The sequence below is a fragment of the Polypterus senegalus genome, chromosome 7, assembly GCF_016835505.1.
Source record: "Polypterus senegalus isolate Bchr_013 chromosome 7, ASM1683550v1, whole genome shotgun sequence".
Taxonomy (NCBI): domain Eukaryota; kingdom Metazoa; phylum Chordata; class Cladistia; order Polypteriformes; family Polypteridae; genus Polypterus; species Polypterus senegalus.
Window position 1 is genome coordinate 64,660,416 of NC_053160.1, and position 23,783 is coordinate 64,684,198.

The following is a 23,783-nucleotide window of genomic DNA, read 5'->3' on the forward strand; positions in this document are numbered from 1 at the left end:
CAGGAATATTATTCCGGAATAAATCAACTCAAACCTTAAATAACTTATAATATTTTGCTCTCCATAAAAATATATCCTGTCTAAATTATACAAGTTAGAAATAAAGTAAACGTTAAAAGAACATTCAAATTTCTTTACTCTTATGTAATTTTATATAAAAAATAAACTTAAATTTTAAATATCCCAAAAGATTTTGCTCTCCATAAAAATATATCCTGTCAAAATTATACAAATTCAAATATGAACATGCTGCATAACAAAACCTGGAAATATAAATAAAATGTGTTCTTTTCAGCAATAACAAATCAAATCATTCAGTTGTCTTTGCTCATATGTCATTTTATCAGAGCTGGACGCCTGGCATCTTTTTTTGGCAACAAGTTCGTTTATGTTTGGTGTGAGGTTCTGTGTTGTGGAGATTCTCAGGATGGACTGCAGGTGCTCATCAGTGAGGCGACTCCTGTGTGCTGTTTTGTTAGTCTTCATCACTGAGAAGAGCTTCTCACACAGATATGTGCTACCAAACATGCACAAGGTTCGAGCCGCATGTAGACGGAGCTGGAGCATTTCTGCGGTAATGGAGTGAATAAACTGTGCGGGCCCTGCAGTATGTACTTTGCCTTCAGTGTGCCATTACACTGCAGCTCAATCACCTCCATCTGAATCTGCACAGGTGCAGTTTCCACATCGACGGCAAATGGGTTGAAACAACTCAAAATTCTTTTTGTTCTTCAAAGTCACCAAAGCGCCGCGAACTCAGTGCGCTCAGTTTATCAGCAAAGTGCGATTTGGGAACACCGTTGTGCCGACTTGGTTCAACATTCAACATTACTTGGCAACAGGGAAAGTGGGCAAGTACCACTGGTGCATTTGTGTCTCCCATAAAAGTAGCTTCACTTGAAATCACTTTGTGATTTTGCACGGGTAAAAACGTCAGATTCGTCTTTAACTCTTCTGCTTTCTGTATCTTCTGCATTGCATTCAGGTCTTTCAGGTTATCCTGATGTTTTGTCTCATAGTGCCGTCTTAGATTAAATTCTGTAATTACAGCCACATTAGCTCCACAAATGAGACACACGGGTTTACCGGCAATGTCAGTAAACATATACTTAGCCTCCCATCGGTTTTTAAAGGCTCTATTTTCAGAATCAACTCTTCTCTTTGGCATCGTGTGGGCTAGCTTTGCAATAACTTGCAGCATCATAAGCTAGACTTGATTAACGCGTAAGTGTTCGGCAAGGCAGCTGAAGCGCTGCATTATGGGATCTGTAGTTTATTGTGTTACCAGCACTTCATATCCCTGGGCCATTAATAACAATAATATATAAAATGATCTCATAGGCCGGATATAATTACACGCCGGGCCAGATGTGGCCCGAGGGCCTTGAGTTTGACACATATGGACTAAATAGAACTTGAAAAGATATATTTTTTCGAATGTGATCGCGCAATTCAGATCGAGTTGACGCGCACTACATCGAGCCCGCGTGCTATTGTGGTTTTGCCTGCGTGCCTCAATAAGTCACCCTCCCCTCGCTCTTACTTTTTTACCGTTCATCTAATGAATACACTGAGTATGGCTTTACCAAAACAATTATTGATGGCGAATCGATTATTCATAAAGCTTCAATTGGTGATCTGTTTTTCTGTGTTAACCTCATATTTTTTCATACTTTTTCTCAAACCAAGGGTGTGCGAGGGTAAAATGAATCGAAGCGCTGATCAATGTAATCGGTGTACCATGAAATCATGCACTGACAGAAGTTCCCCTTTCCTTGTATTGCAAAGTGTGATTAAATGCGTGATTTTTTAACGCATTATGGAGCATATGCATCAAAGCTTCTCAGCTGTGCTTGTGCTAAGAAAAGGAAACATTTTAAAAATAACGTAACACGATTGTCAGTGTAACCTTTTGTAAGTAGTGCCTGGAGGATTCAGTGTGGAGAAACTGTAGAGACAGCGTGTGTATTAACTTGTGGATTTTTCTGTGAGTATTTGGTGGCAGTGTCACAAAGTCGCTTCCGTAACACTGCGCATGTTAGCTGCGGAGCTCAGCCAGAGCGAAATGAGGTGAATGGGAGGGGAGATGATGAAGTGACTCCCCCACCCGCCTTAACTGTCAATCCCCCACAAACACAGTCTCTCGGAATTTGCATAAGCACAGCCCTTCACGTGCAATTTTAACTTAGTTACAAAGTGATCAAAACTCTCGTTTATATCCTGCGTCCTCTCATGAAACTTGTATCCCGATTACCGTGGGCATGACAAACGCCAGCGGCAGCCTGTCTATGAACTTAATTTAAACTTTAGGTTTACACTGTGCTTTGTTTCCGAAGTAGCAGCATTCATGAATATGGTTGTATATGTCACTCGCTCGCTTCTTATTGTTTCGCTGCCTTCTCAATTATATAATGCATGTTTTCTTCAGTGCTTTTTTGAGCTCTTCCTGGTTTTCTACGCAGTGCATTGACAGTCAGTTCACTTGATTACGTGGGAGGCGTGATGATGTCACACGAAACTCCGCCTCCCACGGCTTTCGAGCTCAACTCCATTACAGTAAATGGAGAAAAATAGCTTCCAGTTATGACCATTACGCGTAGAATTTCAAAATGAAACCTGCCCAACTTTTGTAAGGAAGCTGTAAGGAATGAGCCTTCCAAATTTCAGCCTTCTACCTACACGGGAACTTGGAGAATTCGTGATGAGTGAGTCAGTCAGTCAGTTAGTGAGGGCTTTGCCTTTTATTAGTATAGATATACGCAATTTTAAGTCAGTAAGCTATGTGAACATGAATTTGATGGTATTGGAAAAGAACGTCCAAAAATACTGTAGAGTAATTGAGAATTTTTAGAAATTATTAAGATAAATGCTTATTTTACAAAAGTTACTAATGATGGATTGTTGTATACTGAAAACATTTGAATTGCTCCATGTATTCTAAAGTTTATCTAATTTTAAATAATATAAGACCTAATTTTCTCAATTTGTACTGTAGTAGGGTTGTCAGCATCCTTACAGTTGAGCATAATGAGATGAAGTTCAAGTACTATAGTGTAATTTAGCATGATAGAGCTCTAAATACACAGTAGTTTTTATTAAAGTAGTTATTATCAGACGAGGGTTTTTGATGGTCCTGATGTCTCTCCAATAAGAAAGTTAAAATTGTAATGGTCAAAAAGTGACTAATGTAGGAGACTGTCTGAAAACATCTGTGGCAGACTGGATCTAGACAAGGATATATTTTTGACAGTTATGAAAAATGCATGCAATGTATACATTTGAGGTTAATTAAACTGTTTTTTTGTCAGCACACTTGTAATATATTTTGTGAAATGTTTGGTAGCTTCTCTGCCAGCTCCTCAACTGCAAAGGCAAATTGCCATGTTAAACGGTGGCTTTGCAGTTGCACGTGAAATTTAAGCAGCCTGAGAGCAATTCCAGGTGCGAAAACAGTAACTGCTGTAATTAATTTTTGACAGCTGAAAGAAGTCTTTCTAGTTGACACACAGGCATACTAGTTTATATTTACATATTTGGCTGAATACTTTATCCAGGATGACTTACAACATGTATGATACAATTGCTTACATTTATTTTGGTTTTCTAGTTGAAGCACAGGCAGGTCAAGTGACATGCTCACGGTCACATAGTGTCAGTAGCGGGATTTGAACCCACAGTCTAACGGTTTGCAGTCCAAAGCCTTAACCACTACATCACACTGCCTTGTGTAGGGTGGTTAAAAAAACTTCATGAATGTTAGCATGCTTCAAATGAAGAAATGAATAAAACAATCAAAAACTACTTGCCAAAACAAAGTGAGGAATTTTTCTGTAAAGACTTGACTTAAAACATGTTCTCCTTGGAGTGTGGAGCTCTGTGGTAAATGTACTGTGTAGTACTGTAGAATATAAACAGAATCAAATAGCATATTAGTATTATAAAAATTATATTAATGTTTCTTATATTAAAATATTCCTGTTCAGTCACAAGAAGTAATAGAATTGTGACATATACAGTGTACAGAGCTACTGGGATGAAATCCTCAGAGCCATTGTCGGTCCTTTCTTACATGTCTCCGACCAACATGCAACACATTGTCACTCTCTGAAGGCAGGATAAACAAGAATATATGAAAACAAATAGCTTCAATTTAATTAATGGAAATCACAAATCTGGTTACCTGCTATATTTCTTATTACTGTTCTTATGCTACCATTTCCTGAAATCCTGTGTAACAAACCCTGATAAACACTCCAGTATATTTAGCTTATACAGGTAATTGTAATGGAAACATTGCATTGTTTCTGTGAAAGTTTAATGAAATGTAAACTCTTAAGATATGTTTTATGAGTATAAATACCATATATTAAAGCCTTTGTGGTGAACATAAACACTGAAATCTAAGAAAGTACTTCAAGTTTGTGAATTTAAGCAGAACATACAAAACGTTTATCAATGCCCGTTAAGTGTTCCCTATGTTAAATATTGTGCATTCTGGAAGTGAAAAAATGGTTAGCATGTAACAGTGCAATTTGATAGTAACATTTTTACCTTCAGATATTTCCTGCGTTAACTGATACCAGCTTCTCAATGAGGTTTAGATCTTTCACATTTATACTGTGTTTGCAACAGTATATAGTGTTTATACACAAATCCAAGTGCAGAAGGAAAGTAGGATCTTTCATTGATACCTAGCCATTCAGACTTGCCTTCAATGCTGAACTGAAAATAGGTACAATTAACTCTCTTTGTAAATAATTCATCTGCACATTAGCTGAGAGCTTTTTCTGTTACATATCAAAAGGTATCACCAAATCCAGCATGTTCTTTAATCAAATTGCAGTAATATATCTGTTTTAAATATGTTAATTCTCCTAGCTATTGTAAGATGAAGATGAGAAGAATAGGTAAGATCATGTTAAGCACACTTCACATAAATATTAATGGTGAGTTAAAAAGATCTTTTAATTAAATTTGTCATTGTGACTTGTGGATATTTAACAGTTAAAGAGAAATTTTCAAAGTTTAAATTGGTATGCTCAGACATTATTTGGGAGTATTATATTCCTTCTAAGATTGATCTTGAATATTATGGAACTCGTAAATCATGTTTAACACATACATGTCTTCAAAGATTAAGAAGAACCAAATATTTGTTTTACTGTAGTGGTATAATTAGCAACATAATGAAATAGTTGTTTTTCTTTCTTAAACCAGGTCTTTTCAAGCCTTTCAAAACCAAACAAACAGTAATAGTTGTGAATTGAAGATGGTAACTGTTCCTATTTTTACTAACATGAAATTTTGGGTAGAAGCAAAAAATGAACTTGGGACAGCTGTGTCAGATGTAGTGGTGTCTGATCCTCTTCATTTAGGTAAGAATTGTTATTTGTTTTTAATTTATAAATTGTTTATAGTGTGTTTTTAAAATAATTGAACAATTTTACAGAAAAGATACTAGAAGTATATTAAATTTTAGTAGTGTTGCAATTGTTTGGTTATAATTTATGGAAATGTAAGCACATTCTATCTAATTTTATGTATTTATTTTTGTATTTTGCAGTGAAACCAAGTCCACCAGTAATTAAAAAGTTTATTGCAGAAAATGACTTTCCTAACTATTTGATGATCCAGTGGGAGCATCCTTTACCTTCTTATATTATGCTTTTTAAATATAACATTCGTTATAGGCCAGAGGACACTGATGTTTGGACTGAGGTACTTTTAAAAATTACTTATATTACTTGTAGTTATAGTTACAATTAAGCAGCCAGGAACTCTTATTTGGACAGATTTGATCTGTGGACACAATAATTGAGGGTTCTTTAAACACATCACCATGCAGCTTGACTGGCTTTCTCCAGAGAATACCACAATTTGTATTGAGTCATTGGCGACCTGTTCAGCAGGTTCACACTGAGTACATATGACTGACATGAAAGAGTCTGGAGATGCTGTGGTGAATGTTATACAGCCTGCAACATCATCCGTCATTAGCAGTTTGGCAGTGGGTCATTGATGGTCTGGGGAGGCATATCCTTGGAAACCTTTATGTGCTAGGCAATGGTACTCTGACTGCTGTTAGCTACTGGGATGAAATCCTCAGAGCCATTGTCAGACCTTCCGCTGGTGCATTGGGCCTTGGATTCCTCCTAGTGCAGGAGAATATCTGGCCTCATATGGCCAGAATGTTTCAGCAGTTCCTGGATAACGAAGTCATTGGTGTCATTGACTGGTCTGCCCATTCCCTAGATCTGAATCCAATTGAGGACCTCTTGGATGTTATTTACTTATCTTTGTATCAGATACTGCCAAGTAGTGCCACAGACTATCCATGAGCTCACTGATACCTTGATCCAGGTCTGGGAGGAGATCCCCAGGACACCATCCACCATCTCATTAGGCCTAGATGTTGTCGGGAGTGTATACAGGCACGTGGGGGTCCTGCACACTACTGAGTCACATTTTGAGTTGCTGTGATGAAATTTACAGAATTTAGATCAGCCTGTGATTTCAATTTTTGACTTGGAATTTTGATGTGATGTTGAATACAGCCCTCATTGGGTTGGTGATTTTGGTTTCTATGGGCCATAGTTAATGTGTAATTAAATGAGAACAAAATTATGTATTACTCAGTAAAGATTTTCCAGTTGAATATTTCATTAATCAAGATCTGATGTATAATTCAAGTGTTCCCTTAACATTTTTGAGCAGTGTTTAAAAACATTTTTTAAAAATCCTCATTTCAAAGATCATTGGGTACAGTGCAAAAATGATCTTTCAGTTATTATCTCAGATAAGGGGTGGACATCAGCCATGCTTGGAATATATTCTAGCTGTACAGTATATATGCAAAGCATTCAGTAATTCAATTAAAGTCTTCCATCAACCACAATTGTCTCATTTAAAGTTGTCCAAAATATATCCAGAACAAGATCCAACCTACAAACGTTGCAATCTAGTTCTAGCCTCATTGGGCCACATGTTTGGACAAACAGTCTTGGTATAACAATCACTCCTAACCCATTTACAGCTGCTTTTGGTGTACTCTCAGAGGAGTAAAAACAAATTGGTTTTAATAGCCAATACCACACCACTAGCAATATAGACTTGACTTGCTTACTGAAAGAATCCCCACCCATCTTGTGGAGCCTTAAAGAATGCCTATTAACCTTTTAGGCTTTAATCTGGATCTAACCACAACCTGCAAAACCTAATCTGACGATCTAAGGGATCTTTGAGTGTCATAAAGGCTCAACATCTCATAAACATACTCTGGGACTAAACCATGTAAAACATTGTACACAATTAATTAAATCTTAAAACAAGTCCTAAAACTGAAAAACAATCAGTATATTTCATTAGTATTTTAGTTTACAGTCCGGCAGCAGTATTTTTACCTACTGGAGCTGATTCAGTTTTTGAATATTTGAACAAGAAAACCGGGTACTACAATAATTCAGGTGAGATGAAATCAATACATGTATTAAGATCATGTCACCACAATTTAACATAGATCTGTGTATTTAGCATGGGGTGTATGCTTCCTGGGAATATGCTTGTTAAAGACTGCACCTTTTACTAAACCAAAAATCTATATACAGTGGAACCTCGGTATACATCCTTAATTCGTTCCAGACCCTTTGACTTATACCAAACAGGACGTATACCAAACAAATTTTTCCCATAAGAAATAATGGGAAAATGATTAATCCGTTCCCATGAAAAAAAAAAAATCCTATTGCTCTTGGCATATTATACATTGATGGGGTTGTATAAAATAATTTGTACCTGGCGGTCCCCCTGCTTCCCAACAGGGGAGTCGCCCTACTTGCAGCTGACGTTAACTCTGCCTACTTCAGCTACTTCGCTCGCTCGCTCTCTCTCTCTCTCTCTCTCTCTCTCTCTCTCTCTCTCTCTCTCACTCTCTCTCACTCAACCTCCCGTCCGTTCTTTCTTTTTCCTCCCCTTCTAGCCGACTCGCGCTTCTGTTTATCAAGATAAGCAGCCCCAGGAACAATCATAAATGCGGACAGTCCCTCACAAGTGCACTTTGGTGAGAAACAGCCATATCGCTAATCGCCCTGACAACCTTCAGCCACATAACCACCACGCCCCCTCACCAAGCTGTGAGCGCGGTGATTATTTATTTTAAAGCTGGACTTTGACAGGAGCTATGGACCCGCTATATCACACACGTGAAAGTTCACAGAGAGTTATAGCGCGGGTTGTTCACTGAATGCTAGCAACTGGCGCACTAACGCTCGTGGGCAGTCGTGGCCTTGTCTCGAGAGAGGTAAACGGTTAGCACGTGAGTCGTATTCCAAACAAAGGTTGTATATCAAGCTAAATTTTTCGTGTCCAAAATGGACGTATACCAAGTTGGACTTATTCCAAAGCAGACGTATACCGAGGTACCACTGTATGTATGTATATATATATATATATATATATATATATATATATATATTCTTCTCTAGTGGTATGGCAGTAATTCTAAGATGAAGAAAGAAAAATAAAGAATACATTTAGCTTCTTTTAATATTGCCTTACAGTCCAGTATACACTGCTTAAAAAAATTAAAGGAACACTTTAATACATCAGATCACAATGGGAAAAAAATCATGCTGGATATCTGAATTGATATGGACTGGGTAATGTGTTAGGAATGAAAGGATGCCACATTGTTTGATGGAAATGAAAATTATCAACCTACAGAGGGCTGAATTCAAAAATACCCCGAAAATCAAAGTTTAAAAAATGATGTGGCTGCCTAGTCCATTTTGCAGAAATTTCACTGCAGCAACTCAAAATCATACTCAGTAGTTTGTATGGTCCCCACGTGCTTGTATGCATGCTTGACAATGTCTGGGCATGCTCCTAATGAGACGACGGAATCCTCACAAATCTGGACCTGGGCATCATTGAGCTCCTGGACGGTCTGAGGTGCAACCTGGCAGAGTCGGATGGACCAAAACATAATGTCCCAGAGGTGTTCTATTGGATTTAGGTCAGGCGAGTGTGGGGGCCGAGTCAATGGTATCAATTCCTTCATCCTCCAGGAACTGCTTGCATATTCTCGCTAAATGAGATCAAGCATTGTCGTGCTCCAGGAGGAACCCAGGACCCACCGAACCAGCATAGGGTCTGACAATGGGTCCAAGGATTTCATCCCGATACCAAATGGTAGTCAAGGTGCCATTGTCTAGCCTGTAGAGGTTTCTGCATCGCTCCATGGATATGCCTCCCCAGACCCATCACTGACCCACCACCAAACTGGTCATGCTGGACGATGTTGCTTGGGACTGGCGTGAAGAGAAACACTGGTTTGTGCATCCTCTGTGGCTGGGTTAAATAGCATACAGTAACTGCTGGCCGTAAACTGACCATCATCAAACAAGGGGCACGAGAATACTCTTTTAATAGCCTTCCAGACCAGTGTATATCTACATAAACTATTTCATTATGTGTTGAAGTTAATGAGATTTAGAATTAAACCCAGTCCTGTTTACGTTAAAGTTCAGTTTTTGTGATACATGCAGTTTACTTTAACATTCATTCATCTTTTGCCAGTCTGGAAGAAAATATTCCAGTATACTATAAGTAGGCATTCTTCTTAGTATGCAGTTTTGTAGGTTTGCCATTTATGCACCCAATTTTGGACTTGTGTGTAATTCTTTATTTGATTTCTTAATTTACTCCTGAATCTAGCAACCCACAGCACGTTTCTATTATCACTATAATTAGACATTATTAAATGAAAAGACAAAAAAACCCAATGAAAACAGTGAGTACATGACACTCAGTATTACAGCTAAAAGATCATGTCAAACATTTATATTCTTTATTGGAAAAAATACTAAGGTTTATTTTATCTTCATCCTTATTAATGTATTTTGTTTGTTGTAGTTGATTCATATCAATATTTTCCTCAAGTAATATGCACCAAAATTAGTACTTTTTATATTTCTGCTGGTTCTGCAAAATCAGTTGATGATATTTCACAGTTTCTCCAAATGTTTTTGTAATATACTGTACATCATTAAATCTTAATTATAGATTCCAGAGAATGACACAAGCAGCTACATTCAGACATTCAGCCTTCAGGATCTTTTTCCTGATACAAAATATGGTGTTTCAGTACGTTGCATGAATTCAGAAGGCAAAGGATACTGGAGTGACTGGAGTAAAGAAGCCTTTCAAATTACACCAGAAGCAAGTATGTAATACTTATTTACTGGTTAAATTATGCTTTTGTAACATTTGTTTAACTTTATGAAGTGTGTGCAAACTGTTAATGTTTTTTGTTTGCTTCTTAAGAACCATCTAAGAAACTGGATATTTGGAGAGTGATTGGGCCTGCAGATACTTCAGGAAAAAGAATAATAGAAGCAGTATGGAAGGTAATCTAGACATAAAACCATCTTTTTTGCAGTATATTTAGTCAAAGATAATATATTTATTATATAGTGCTCATGTTAGAAAACATAGGTTTTTAGCAGTCATTTTAGATTATCAAAATTAGTCTAATATTTTTTGTTATGGAACAAAATGTTTGTTCAAATTTTTTTATGCTGCAATTCTAATGACTACTCATTATTAAAAGCCTAAAGTGGCTTGTTATGGAAGACTTCTGAATTGTAATTTCACATCCTATTGATCTCACTAAGAAAACCTTCCACTGTGTGTATATGAATTATACAATAGTATGTTGTAATAGTAGTGAATGATATGCTATATTTGAAAACTAATTAATTTAGAAGAATTGTGATTATTTATTTTCATCTTATTTTTTTCAATTACACAGGCTCTTCCTCACTTTTCGGCAAATGGTGTAATCAAAGTATATAATGTTCAGGTTGAATCTCTGAAGACCAAGGACTTTTTCAGTTATAATGTTACAAACACAACTGAAAGATTGCACTTGTCAGAAAAAGAACCCTATCGTATAACTATTGTTGCCTATAATTCTAAAGGAAAATCTCCTGATGCAAGAATTGTTATTCCAGAGAGTAATAATAACACAGGTAAGATAAGTACCATTTTCTGTATTTCGTTGATTGTGTTTTAATATTTATTTATTTAATCTGACTATTAAGCAAACACTTTTTTGTGTGCTAATGCATGTCATGTTAAATGTATTCCTTGCAATTGTCCCAAAATATTTTTATATTCTCACTGGTATCGTGTGCCTCTTTGTCTTTTATTATGGCAGGTTTTAACTCTCCCACACTGTTTATAAATATTCTCCGCACAGTTATACAGTAAACCCTCGTTTATAGCGGTTGATCCGCTCCAGACAGATAAATGAATTTCCAAGAAGTAGGATTCTTTATTTATAAACCTAATATTTTCGCAGTTGGAGCATTAAAAACTTGTTTACGACCTTCTAAATTCGTTTTTTAACATTATTAAAGCCCTCTAGACATGAAATAACACCCTTTAGTCAAAGGTTTAAACTGTGCTCCATGACAAGACAGAGATGACAGTTCTTTCTCACAATAAAAAAAAGAGAACCTATCTTCCTCTTCAAGGTGCACGTCAGGAGCGGAGAATGTCAGAGAGAGAGAGTAAAGTAAACAATCAAAAATCAATAGGGCTGTTGCACTTTTAAGTATGCAAGCACCGCGATAAAGCGGCGCAGTGAAGGGATCAATGTGAAGGTAGCCTTTCAGCATTTTTTTACAGGCGCGTCCGTATCTTCTCAGTAAACAGCCACTCTGCAAACAGCCCCTCTACTCACACCCCCTCCGTCAGGACCAGATAATGGGGCCAATCATACGCCTCCCTGATGATATTGCATGATGGATAAGTATCTGCCTGTATTTCTCAGAGACAGTGAGAGAGACAGAGAAAAGCAAACAATGAAAAATCAATACGGGCTATTAGAGCTTTTAAGTGTGCGAAGCAGCGCGCGAAGCATATTGTATATCATTGAGGAGTTTTATTTAATATGTAATACGTGCTCTGATTGGGTAGCTTCTCAGCCATCTGCCAATAGTGTCCCTTGTATGAAATCAATTGGGCAAACAATCTGAGGAAGCATGTAACATAAATTGAAAGACCCACTGTCTGCAGATATCCTCGAACCAGCGAAAAATCTGTGATATATATTTAGATATGCTTACATTTAAAATCCGCGATGGAGTGAAGCCGCGAAAGTCGAAGCGCGATATAGCGAGGGATCACTGTAAACCTGATAGAAAAATAAAGAATGGTCTAGCACACACACACAGGTTACATGAGCATCTTGACAGAAAAGTAAACTGAGAGAAGGGTAGTAAAGTCAAGTAGTTACATAATGAATAGTTAGCTATCCAACACCAAATCACCTGTGTGAAAAAGTAATTGCCGCCATAGTTTTAATACTTGGTTGCAGCACCTTTAGCAGCCATAATCTAAACTAAATGCTTCCTGAAGTTTAATATCAGTCTTTTACATCAGGAATTTTAGCTCAGTATTCTTTGGAAGATTGCTTTAATCCAGACACATTGATAGGTTTTCAGACGTGAACTGCTTGTTTCAGGTCTGGCTGTAGTATCTATTGGATTCAAGTCAGCACTTTTATTAGGCAGTTTCAGAGTTAATTTTTTTTTCTTTTGAGCTATTCACTTGAAAACCAACTTTGTGTTTTGAGCTATTGTCCTGATACGTAACCCAGTTACCCATATTTCTAAAGGATAATGACCTAGCATTATCCTTTAGAAATATTCTGGAAAAGTGTAGGAATTATTTTTTTCTTCAAAATAGGCAAGTCTTCCAAGTCCTGAGGCAGCAAAGCATCCCCACACTATCACACTAATGTCCCCACTGTAGTTATGATGCTTTTACTGTCAAATGCTGTATTACCTTTCTGCCAGACATAGTGCAACCAGTGTTGTCCAAAGGGTTATAAAGTCTGTTTGACTTCTGTTTCCATAGAATGTTATTCCAAAAGACTTGGGGATCATCTAGGTGTTTTATTTGCAAATGTGAGATGATGGTATTGATTTTAATCTTGGATAGCAGAGGTTTCTGCCTTGCTACTCAACACAATGTTCAGGGCTATAGCATGTTTGAAAGTTGGAAACATTTTTAATATTTTCTAGTCATGTCATCAAAGAGTTTATAACAATTTGGCTTATTACATACTTTTGTATGAGGAGTCCTATTCAAAAATAGCACTGATAATAGAATGTAATTACATGTAATAGTAATTGTATGTATGTTTTTAATACCATTTTATTGTATCATGTAGCAGAAGTTGCATCCTTAGATAGCAAATTCCAACTCAATTGATGAAAATTTCCATATACTGTACTATTGTTAGTTGTTGGATGAGAAGGCCTTAATAGCTAATTTGTAGTTCAAATTCCCTAAGTGTAAAATTTATCAAAGAGGTTCCCAAGTCTCAAGAAAGTAATTGTTGGCTGCATCCTAACATGATAGAGAGAGGATTATTATGGCACTTTATTAACAAATTGCAGTGTCAGCTATTTTGAGTCATTATAATTTGATAATCCAGCCATTACATTGTTTTTAGTGTAATGGAAGTACCGAGTATGCATTTATTGACTGCAGCATAAACTAAGTATCAAGAAGCAATCTTTCATACATTTATACATAAATTAAGTTGCTGTTTTTTACTTTTACGGACATGAACATCATGTCGCTTACTCACTTCAGTTTCAAGGATCAGTAGAAGTGAGCTGCTGTGAATGAGGCTGGAGCAAGATCCCGCGCAGCCACAGAGATGAGCATGGGATAGGTCAAGGCAGAAGCCATACTGTTAACATATAACTATATTTAAACCTGCATTCTGGAACATTAACGGGATGGTACTTACCTTATACATCAATGAATAAATGCACAATATCATTTCTACTGTAACCCTGACCCCCTCAATGGAAAGAGGATGGTAACATGAGGTGAAATTACTACAGTATGGAAAAATAGTAGAGCATTATTAGTGAATTAAATAAACAAATGCACATCTAAAATTGTATCTTTCTGATATTGTAATACTTGGCCATCCAACCCCACCCCATCCTATTTCCCGCAGCATTGTGTTTTACTGTTTCTCTGTCTTGGCTTTAAGATGAGTAATAATAAATATATATATATATTTATTTATTTATATAATTATTATTTATTCGATATATATATCGATCTATGTGTGTGAACAAGTAGAAGTAACTGCTGTCATTAAACATTGAAACAGTAACCTAAAATTCATAGTTGAAGTCACACAGAACGTTTCTTTGTTTTAAGATAGATAAGCTGACAAATCTGCCAATGCCTGTCAATGAAAAAATGGGTACAGCGTAATTTATTTAAGATATTTCAATAAAAATTAAACTGCACAACCAATTTCTTGACAGAATAGTATGCCAAGTTTCAGCAAAATCAGTCAATGGGGAGCCAAATTGTTTAATAATAACATATAGACAGACACACTGAGGCAGGCATGGCCTTTTCAGTAGGTGCTTTTCACCTTCTATGCAAACACTCATAAAAATGATAAGCAGTATTTGATTACCTCATAAATTTTGTAAAGTTGATTGTCCATAATTTTTTTTTCTGGGGTCTGTTAAAGGTAGGTAAATTCTGGCACTTTAATTTTGGTTAGAAATATACAAATTCTGATAAAAGATCTTCATAAACTCTACTGCTCTACTTGATTTTTTTTATTAATGATTTGTGCAGTTATCCCACAGTAAACATAGTGGTACTTTAAAGCTGGTCAAATTAATATAAAAAGTATTTGATACCTTATGGTACCTGCTGAATACTTTTCAATAGTTATATTTTTTTCTTTTCTTTTTCAAATAAAGACAAGTAGGCATACACAGTGCTACGTGCAGGTATGGTCACTAAATAAATTCACCCCAGCAGAAAAATGTTGGTCCCAAAATAAAACTTAACTGACTAAACCCACTGTGGGAAGCAACTTTGCATATCTGTATTAAGTTCCAGAAATACCTTCTGGGTGCACTTCCCTAATATGTATTGTCACTACACAAATTTCCCCAAGTGGACAAATTGCAAAATGAAGCATAGCTTATGGTCTTCCCTTCACAAATGGGGAGCCTGTGCAAAGTATGGCAGATATAGGATCAGTAGCATGGAATTGTATATCAGACAGACACAAAGCCACAAAAGCATACATTCAACTTTATATATTACACAATAAAAATAGTGGATGCATGGTACCACCTTTTGTCATTGATAAAATGTAAAATTATGTTAATGTAGTAGCTCTGAATTAGTAGTCCTTAATCTGAATCTCTTTTTATATATGTACTACTGTAGCTAGTCATTAAATGAGAGTCTTGAAATTGTCTCCTTTTGATTTAGCCATGAATTAGAATCTATTAGAAAATGGCTAGATAAATGAATATTAAAAACTCTTGAAACACACTACTAAAATATGAGTTGTTTATTCAGTTTTTAAGGGTGTGTATATTCAGTTTTTAAGGGTGTCTATATTTGAAAGCATCATTTACTTGATAACCATTTTGAAATCTGGTATACCTCTTGAGATTTTTATTTATTTATTACCTTTTTGGAAAATGTTTACATGATAGTTACTTAAATTTTCTCTTTGAATATATTTCTCACTGTTTCAATAGAATCTTCTCCTGTGGAAAGCATAGTACCCTATTCTCTTGATGGACAGATGCATGTCAAATGGAAGGCCAATACTGCCCGAGTAACTTACTTTGTTGTGGATTGGTGTGTTGTCTCTGAAAAGGGATGTTCCTTGGTATCTTGGCAGTATGAAAATAAATCTTCACTACAAACTATCCTGAAAGGTAAATGAGCACATTGCACATTTTAATGTATACTTTTGCTGCACACCTCATGAATAAGCCGATAGCTTCCATAATATATCAGTGTTGTGTTCTGTCATGTTTATGTGTTCTGTCTTGTTTAAAAAGGAAATATTTTAATGTGTTTTAGTGGGGGAGTTTTTTATGTCCTGGGTATGATGTTAAACTGCATCCAGCCCTGCAAGTAGTCCACCAACTTGCAGGGAAATCATGGGGGTTGGTGTCAGGATTGGCACTCCAGCTACCGTAAAAATTACTTCACACAGCAGATAGGATCTGTGATCACTTGCTCACCTCCTTTCTGCTCCCCATGAGAATAGCTCTGATGCAGCTGCCCATAGGGAGGCTGCTCGCATTATGAAGAGAATGAGGGAAAGCCCTCGGGAGCCCCATCCCCGAAGAACCAATGGGGTCAGGCCTGTTCGGCATCAGAACTGGTGTGGTGCTGAGGTATTGCCCACTGCACAGCAGCACTCTGGTCCCGATTTGAGGCGGCCTATCTGGTTAGGCGCTTGGAACATCTTGTCTCTCTGGCATGATGATCATTTTCCTCTGCTTTTGGAGGAGCTTCGTAAACTTCAGTGGCGCCACTTTCTGAGATGTGCAGACCTAGGACTGGCCAGATCTCCGTATGTGGGTACATCTTTTATTTGTCTGGTTGCTCTGATAGCTGTCATACTCAAGGAAAAGCTGTTGCTGTGGCATATTAGCTCTTTCTGATAGAGTCCGATATCATTCCTTTCAATGAGCTTATTATGAGACTCAAGGTGTGCCTTGTCTGTTGTCTCAGTGTATGTTCCAACCACAGTGAGGGAGACATTTTATTCTCAACTTCATTCAGTGATTGATGGGTGCCTTTCAGGTGACACTCCTCTGGTCATGGGTGACTTCAATGTGACCACTGACAGGGCTGGCTATGAAAATTGTGTCAGTCCCAATGGGTCTGGCGACCGTGGTTAAAGTGACTTCATGTTCCTTGACTTTGCAAAAGGTCAGGGGATGCGGATTGCTGGATCCTAGTTCCAGTGCCCTGAGCCGCATCATTGGACTTGGTACTCCAATACTGGTAATGTGTTGAAGGAAATCGATCACATCCTTGTGGGCAGACACTAGAGGCTCATACAAAACTGCAGGGTCTACAGAAGTGCCTAGTTTGTGAATTCTGACCACAGACTTGTTGTTGCTACTCTGAAGATCCAGCATAGGTCCAGTAGGCTACCACCTACTAGGAAAATGGGGCTGGACCCAGCCAGACTCCAAGATCAGGCTGTTTCTAACAAGTTTGCACGTAGTTGTGTGAGGAACTTGCAGACTTGGGTGCGGCTGCTGATCCTAATGTGATGTGGGAGACCTTCTCTGACAAGACACTGAAGGTTGCTGAGGGCTGTGTTGGTGTTACCAGTGTTCACAGAAGGGAGGTGTTTCATCTTGCAGGGCACTCTAGATATCATCGAGAGGAGTCGCAGTGCACGGCTTGATGGAAACTCCAGTCTGTACCGGGGACTGACAGTTGAAAGGGCTCTGAGGGCAGATAGGGCAGCGTTTTATTAGAGAAATCTGTGAGCAAGTGACACACCTTCTATGGTCTAGTGACCCATGTCCTGCTTACAGTGGAATCAAAGCATTATGCACATCCAAATCTGTTACTTGGAGAGTCGCAGTCAGTGCGGCTGAAGGAACGGTCCTTGTGGATGACACTGCAGTTGTGACCCATTGGGCTGGCTACTTTGAGTAGCTGTTTAAAGCTGATCCTCCAACTAGGACGATGGATATCTCTGAGTCCACTGTTCTTAAGGCTCATTCTCCTATTAGCTATCCAATCACATTAATATTACACAAGTGGTGAACCAGCTGAGGGTTGGGAAGGCTGTCTGTGGTGTCCGTGGTGAACTTCTCCAGGCTGTGCTCCTGGTATTGCAAACAAACTTTGCTTCCATTTGGGAGACAGGCGTCATCCCAACTGACTGGAAAACAGGACTTGTCGTCCTTGTCTGTAAAGGGAAGGGTGATCACCTGGATTGCAGCAACTACAGGGGGATAACACTGCTCTCGGTACCGGGTAAGGTCCTTGCTTGTGTCATCTCAGTAGGATCCGTGATCACTTTCTCACCTACCAGCAACCGGAGCAGTCTGGTTTTATGCCTAATAAGTCTACCATTGACCGCATCCTGGCACTGAGGGTTCTCATGGAGCGAAAACACAAATATTGCCAGAGTTTCTTTACAGCCTTTGTCGGTTTTCATAAAGCTTTCGACTCAGTTGATCTAGCTGCCCTTTGGGACATCCTGAATCTTCGCAGAATCCCTTCAAAGTTGCTGGATATCATGGTTGGCCTGTACACAGGTACTGTGTGTGCTGTGCAGAGTGGAAGCAGAACCTTTTTGTTTTTCCCAGTTGATTCTGAGGTTCGTCAGGGGTGTGTTCTTGCTCCTACTCAGTTCAATGCTTGCATGGACTAGGTGTTGGACAAGGTTGTGGGGTCCTGTGGCTGTGGAACATCTGTTGATGAAGAAAGATTCATGGAGTCAATGGAGGCTCTGATCGGGGCTCTCGAGAGACTGAGTAAGGAGTCTGAGTATATGGGCTTGTGAGTGTCCTGGATAAAAACCAAGATCCAGGACTTTAATTACCTCTTGGCCAAAGCCATCAGCAAGTGCATCTGCCTGCAAAGAGAGTTTCGACCTTGTCAAGAGGTTTACTTACCTCAGCAGCAACATTCATGTCTCTGGCGATTCTTCCTATGAGATCAGTAAATGGATTGGTAGAGGATTGGGGGTCATGAGGTCGCTGGAAATGGTGTTTGTCACTCCTGATAGCTATGCAAAAGGACGAAGGTGCAAGTCTTTAGAGTCCAGGTGCTTCTTTTTTGCTATTTGGTTGCGAGATATAGATGCTATTCAGTGACCCAAGACTATGACTGGACTCCTTTGGTACTGTGTTTCTTCGAAGAATCCTTGGGTACCGCTGGTTTGACTTTGTATTGAAAAAACAGTTGCTCACAGAGTCCCGAATGAGGCCCATTACCTGAATGGTGAGGGAGCGTCAGTTATTTTACCACTTTGAGATTTACTGCTAATGTAAAGGGCCCTATAAATAAAATTAATTATTATTATTATCACTACAGCCATGTGGTGTGATTCTCAGAGGGTGATCTGGCTCGCAGGATCCTCATTATTCAGGACCCAAATGGCTGGATCAGGCCAAGGGGACGCCCATGTAACACCTGGCTGTGACAGATAGATGGTCATTTCCAGAAGGTGGGACTGGACAGCGTGTCTGCCTGGGGGGGTTGCCAGTCAGGATCCCAAGCTGTTTTGTCATGTGGTGGTTGTGGCAACGTGCAGTACCAGTGCATGCTCCCCAACCTAAGTGTTTCACTTTAATTTAAACATAGGTTTTAATAAATCTCATGCTCATAGGGTTATTGGAAAAATATTTCTTCTGTATTTAAAAGTATTGTATCTTCAAATTTGTAATTAAACATTTTGATTCTTTTTCTTTTAATATTAGTTCAGGCCTTTTAATATCGTGTAAAACTAAAGTACATCTCTGTGAACACCTAATTATAACTTCAGTAGCAGTCCTTCTTGGAATGGTCTCTATTTCCCAACTTTTTTATGGAGGTCTGCATCTTCGAGAAATTCTAGTTAACACAGCATTTCAAAAGAAGAGCTACAGAACTTGACAAAGATGTTCCTGTTCTGTTCTGAAATAGAGAATTGATAGTACTTGACTAGAAATTATTTAGAAAATTGTTTGCACATACAAAGTTGAAGTTGTGCTGGAGGAGGCTTCAATTCTAAGGTTAGAGACATTTACTATAAGAGATGAAACATCCAAACTTCCAAAAGGAATCAGCTTAAAATTGTTGATGCTGTCTGGTTTTTAAGCATCTTGTTGAGCTCAGAAGTGATTCTTTAGCACTTATGGAGCACCTGATGTCACTGCTGTTTGTTTTTCCAGAAATAGGGGTTTGTGATGGAAGTAGACTTAATTATTACGGGGACAGATTTTTGCATCTGTTCCCTTCCTGGTGTACTCAGGTTAGGGTTACCTGGAGCTAGGTTGTATCCACTTGTCATTGTTCACATCTGAGCAACTATTACTCACTAAGTAAAAAGCTTAGGAGCCGAAGTGGCAAGGTTTATTTCTCAGAGGTTCTGCACACGTGGTGCACTAGCGTTGGTAAGAATATGGAGGATACAAAGTTTTAACATGTCCTTCAAAACTTGGAGTAAGACTGAGTGGCACAGACTAATGGGGCATTGCATTACATGTTGGTATGTGAAGCCTAGACTCTGTAACTGTGAAACAAGAAGATGACTGCACAACCATGAACTTAATGAAAATTAGAAATAATAGGAATTATGTCATTTCACCTTAGTGAGTTTGATAAATGAGAAACTAATTACTGGGGAAAAGTAACAGTGCAGTGCAATAACTGTTATACAATGTAAAATGTAGATTTTATTAATACATTCATGCAACAGTTAAAGTAGTTAGGAATGTGTATTTTCTGTTTATGTAAACCTATGTAAACTATGTGTATTGTACAGTTTTATCTTCTTCTAAATTTTTTGACTTTATGTTCTCTAAATCAGTCTGTGTAATGAGCACTTTCTGTTTAACAGTTTGCAGCCTTTTAATCACCTTTTTACAAAGATATTTTTCCTTGCAGGAGATTTCAAACCAGGAATTCGTTACAGAATTTCAGTGTGCCCAGTTTATAAGGAAATTTCCAAACCATGCTTCTCAGAGGAACAGTATTTTCAAGAAAATTGTAAGCAGTTTTATTTTAAGTTTACAGTTTTTAAACTAGTGCCTCAAAATACAATACAAGTTACACACACATTTCCAAAATAATGCATTTTCTATCATTTTATCCAGAAACACATCAAATGGACACTGTTGCCGGTTGCTTTTATCAATAGAATAAGTTATTGTTGAGGCAATTTATTCAGTTAATAAATTCATTGGTAGCAGCAGTTTTTTCCCCAACAAAAATAAGATGCTGCAGATGTTCTACCAGACGGTTGTGGCGAGTGCCCTCTTCTATGCGGTGGTGTGCTGGGGAGGCAGCATAAAGATGAAGGACGCCTCACGCCTGGACAAACCTGTTAAGAAGGCAGGCTCTATTGTAGGAGTAAAGTTGGACAGTTTAACATCTGTAGCAGAGCGACAGGCATTAAGCAAACTCCTGTCAATCATGAAGAATCCACTGCATCCACTGAACAGTATCATCTCCAGGCAGAGGAGTAGCTTCAGTGACAGACTTTTGTCACCGTCCTGCTCCACTGACAGACTGAGGAGATCGTCCCTCCCCCACACTATGCGACTCTTCAATTCCACCCGTGGGGGGGTAAATGCTTACATTACTTAAAGTTATTGTCTGCTTTTACATGCATTTTTATTACTATTTAATTTAATATTGTTTTTTGTATCAGTATACTGCTGCTGGATTATGTGAATTTCCCCTTGGGATTAATAAAGACAGTATCTATCTATCTATCTATCTATCTATCTACCTATCTACCTATCTACCTATCTACCTACCTACCTACCTACCTACCTACCTACCTACCTACCTACCTACCAGACAATTGCAAGTCTTGCAAACATCCACTTTTGTTCATACCATTCAATTTTGAGTCATCAAATGACCTAAAATGAATGTACATGAGATATGCGAATTCCAACAAGTGAGTAGTCCAGCATTCTAATCCCACCTTCTGGAGCTGCACAACACTAAATCACTGCACTGCACTCTAACTTATGCAAGCTAAGGGAGTGACTGGTCTCCAGCAAATAAGAAATATGAGGGAATATGGCAAAGTATAAGAGTGAAGCACAGTTTTGTTTCCCCTAGACTGGAGGAGGATATGGCAGGCAATTTTGATGTCAGTTATCTCCTACAGCTTAAGGCTCCATCCCTTCCACCAGAACCATATAGTGTATAAAACATAAGTAAAGCAGAGGTCAGCATTTATTGTGCACCCTATTCCCATTGAGGACAGTGCTTCCTTGGGGAAAAAAAATGTCTAATGTTAAGGGCTGGCTGTTCTATACTTTGTTTTTTGTGCATTTAACAAAAATGTCTTTGCTGCCTTAAACAGAGCTTACATGTTGCCACCTTAAAACCCTGATGCTCTCTAAGGTCTTTCAGTTACAGTACATAATATAAAAAACTATGTAATAGATGAAAATTGCATCATATTTTTAGTAAATTCCAACCATATTACAATTATAAAATTACAAGCATGATTTAGTAGTAATATTGCTAAGAATTAATGGCACTATTCCTTTAAAATGAAAGGTGTATGCAAAAATCTCTTTCTTTTGTGATTAAAAAGCTGTCTTATATTCCATCAATCTTCTGTGCAATTTCTTAAATCAGTTTTTCTTTTTCTAATAATCTGTTTATACATTGAGTAATTCAATATGTTGCTTTTTGGCAACTAGGATATAACAGTACCAAAAAAATAAATCCATATTAAGAAACAACCTTTTAGTTTCCTTAGCACCAAATAGTTTTTTGCTTATGTATGTGTTATACCCAAACTTACAATAAAACAAAACCTTTGTTCAAGGGGGAAAATATAGTAATTAAAGCCAAAAAAAGAATAAAAAATATATGTGATCAGTATTGACATCCAAAAAAAGTTACCAGTATTTTTTATATACCTTTCAGATTTTATGTCCTTTGTCTGCCCTGTTTTGGTCCCATCTTTCATGTTCTTTTCAGGTTTGCTATTCACAAAGAATGACCTGTACAGTCTTAATTAATATAAATAAGTGGCTAGATTTGAGCAAGTCAGCCTTATTTTAAAGTATTGATTGTAGGTTTTGATGGTTTATTACTAGCAGTTTCATCTAGCAAACAACCAAATCCATTTAATCTTTTTCTTCAGAAGATGTAAACAGACTTGTAACACCAAAATGCATAATGTGTTAAACACAAATTAAAAGATACAGGAGTGCTTTAGACCAAAACTGAATATTTGATCCATTCATAAAACCCAAATTCAACTCTTAAGGAAACTTTTTTTGTAAAAATAAATAAGAATATCTGTTTAAAGAAAAGAAAAGGACAAATGTGTGATGCAGAATGACCAGAAATGTGTTCACTCCATTAAAAGGACAGTTTAATCACACAATTTAAGCATTTAAAGCAAGTATGGGTTAATTTTAATTTTTGCTGAAACAAATTAAAATGTATTTTCACTGTGATATCCAGACATGTCTGACGACCAAACTACATCAGTCATAAAGTAAAGAGTGTATTTCATCCATAAATTTAACAGTAACTTTGACTTTGCAAGCTGTAGTCCTGTATTCTCTACAAACATTTTCTGCTATACTTTCCATAGAATGCACTTGTATGTTTTACTCATTCATATTTTTTTTCATCTTTGCTCTAGGTCCTAAAGTTGGTCCTTCAATTATTAAAAGTAAAAGGGAAAAGAACAGTGTGGAACTGGAATGGGAATTGATTTCTGTGGATAAGTTGAATGGATTCATAAAAAACTATACTGTTTTTTACAAAGCTGCTGAAGAAAATGAAAAATGTAAGAGAATCATCTAGAATGTCAGTAATTAATTTGTGGAGATATAATTTCATACTAGAATGCAACACATAGCAGCTTTGTGGTAGAAGATATTGATATTTTCCAAATACAGCCATAAATGTAATTTTCAAATTCTGATTTCTAGAATTACAGTCAATGAACATCTTGTTAGTGATTTACTAGAGTATTTATTTTAATTTTTTTTTTTTTATTATTATAGCAATTACTGTTGGACCTCATGACCGAAAAGTCACTTTAAATTCGTTGTCAAGTAATACTATGTATATTATCCATGTAATGGCATCAACTTATGCGGGGGGAACGAACGGCTCACAATTTACATTTACAACGCTCAAATATGGTGAGTGTTATCTGTATGTGTTTATCATGTGAAGTATTGGTTTTT

The 23,783-nt window shown here is 37.5% G+C and overlaps 1 protein-coding gene across 1 annotated transcript in view; it reads left to right on the forward strand.

Annotated features, from left to right (window-relative positions):
• Nucleotides 1-23,783, forward strand: part of il6st (interleukin 6 cytokine family signal transduce) — a 56,119-nt gene that overhangs the window by 23,709 nt on the left and 8,627 nt on the right. The window contains exons 5-13 of the mRNA XM_039758757.1: nucleotides 5,218-5,375; nucleotides 5,564-5,718; nucleotides 10,060-10,219; nucleotides 10,321-10,403; nucleotides 10,808-11,027; nucleotides 15,612-15,794; nucleotides 20,491-20,592; nucleotides 23,231-23,377; nucleotides 23,598-23,738. Of these exons, the coding sequence (XP_039614691.1) occupies nucleotides 5,218-5,375; nucleotides 5,564-5,718; nucleotides 10,060-10,219; nucleotides 10,321-10,403; nucleotides 10,808-11,027; nucleotides 15,612-15,794; nucleotides 20,491-20,592; nucleotides 23,231-23,377; nucleotides 23,598-23,738 (1,349 nt within the window). The remainder of the gene's footprint in view (nucleotides 1-5,217; nucleotides 5,376-5,563; nucleotides 5,719-10,059; nucleotides 10,220-10,320; nucleotides 10,404-10,807; nucleotides 11,028-15,611; nucleotides 15,795-20,490; nucleotides 20,593-23,230; nucleotides 23,378-23,597; nucleotides 23,739-23,783) is intronic.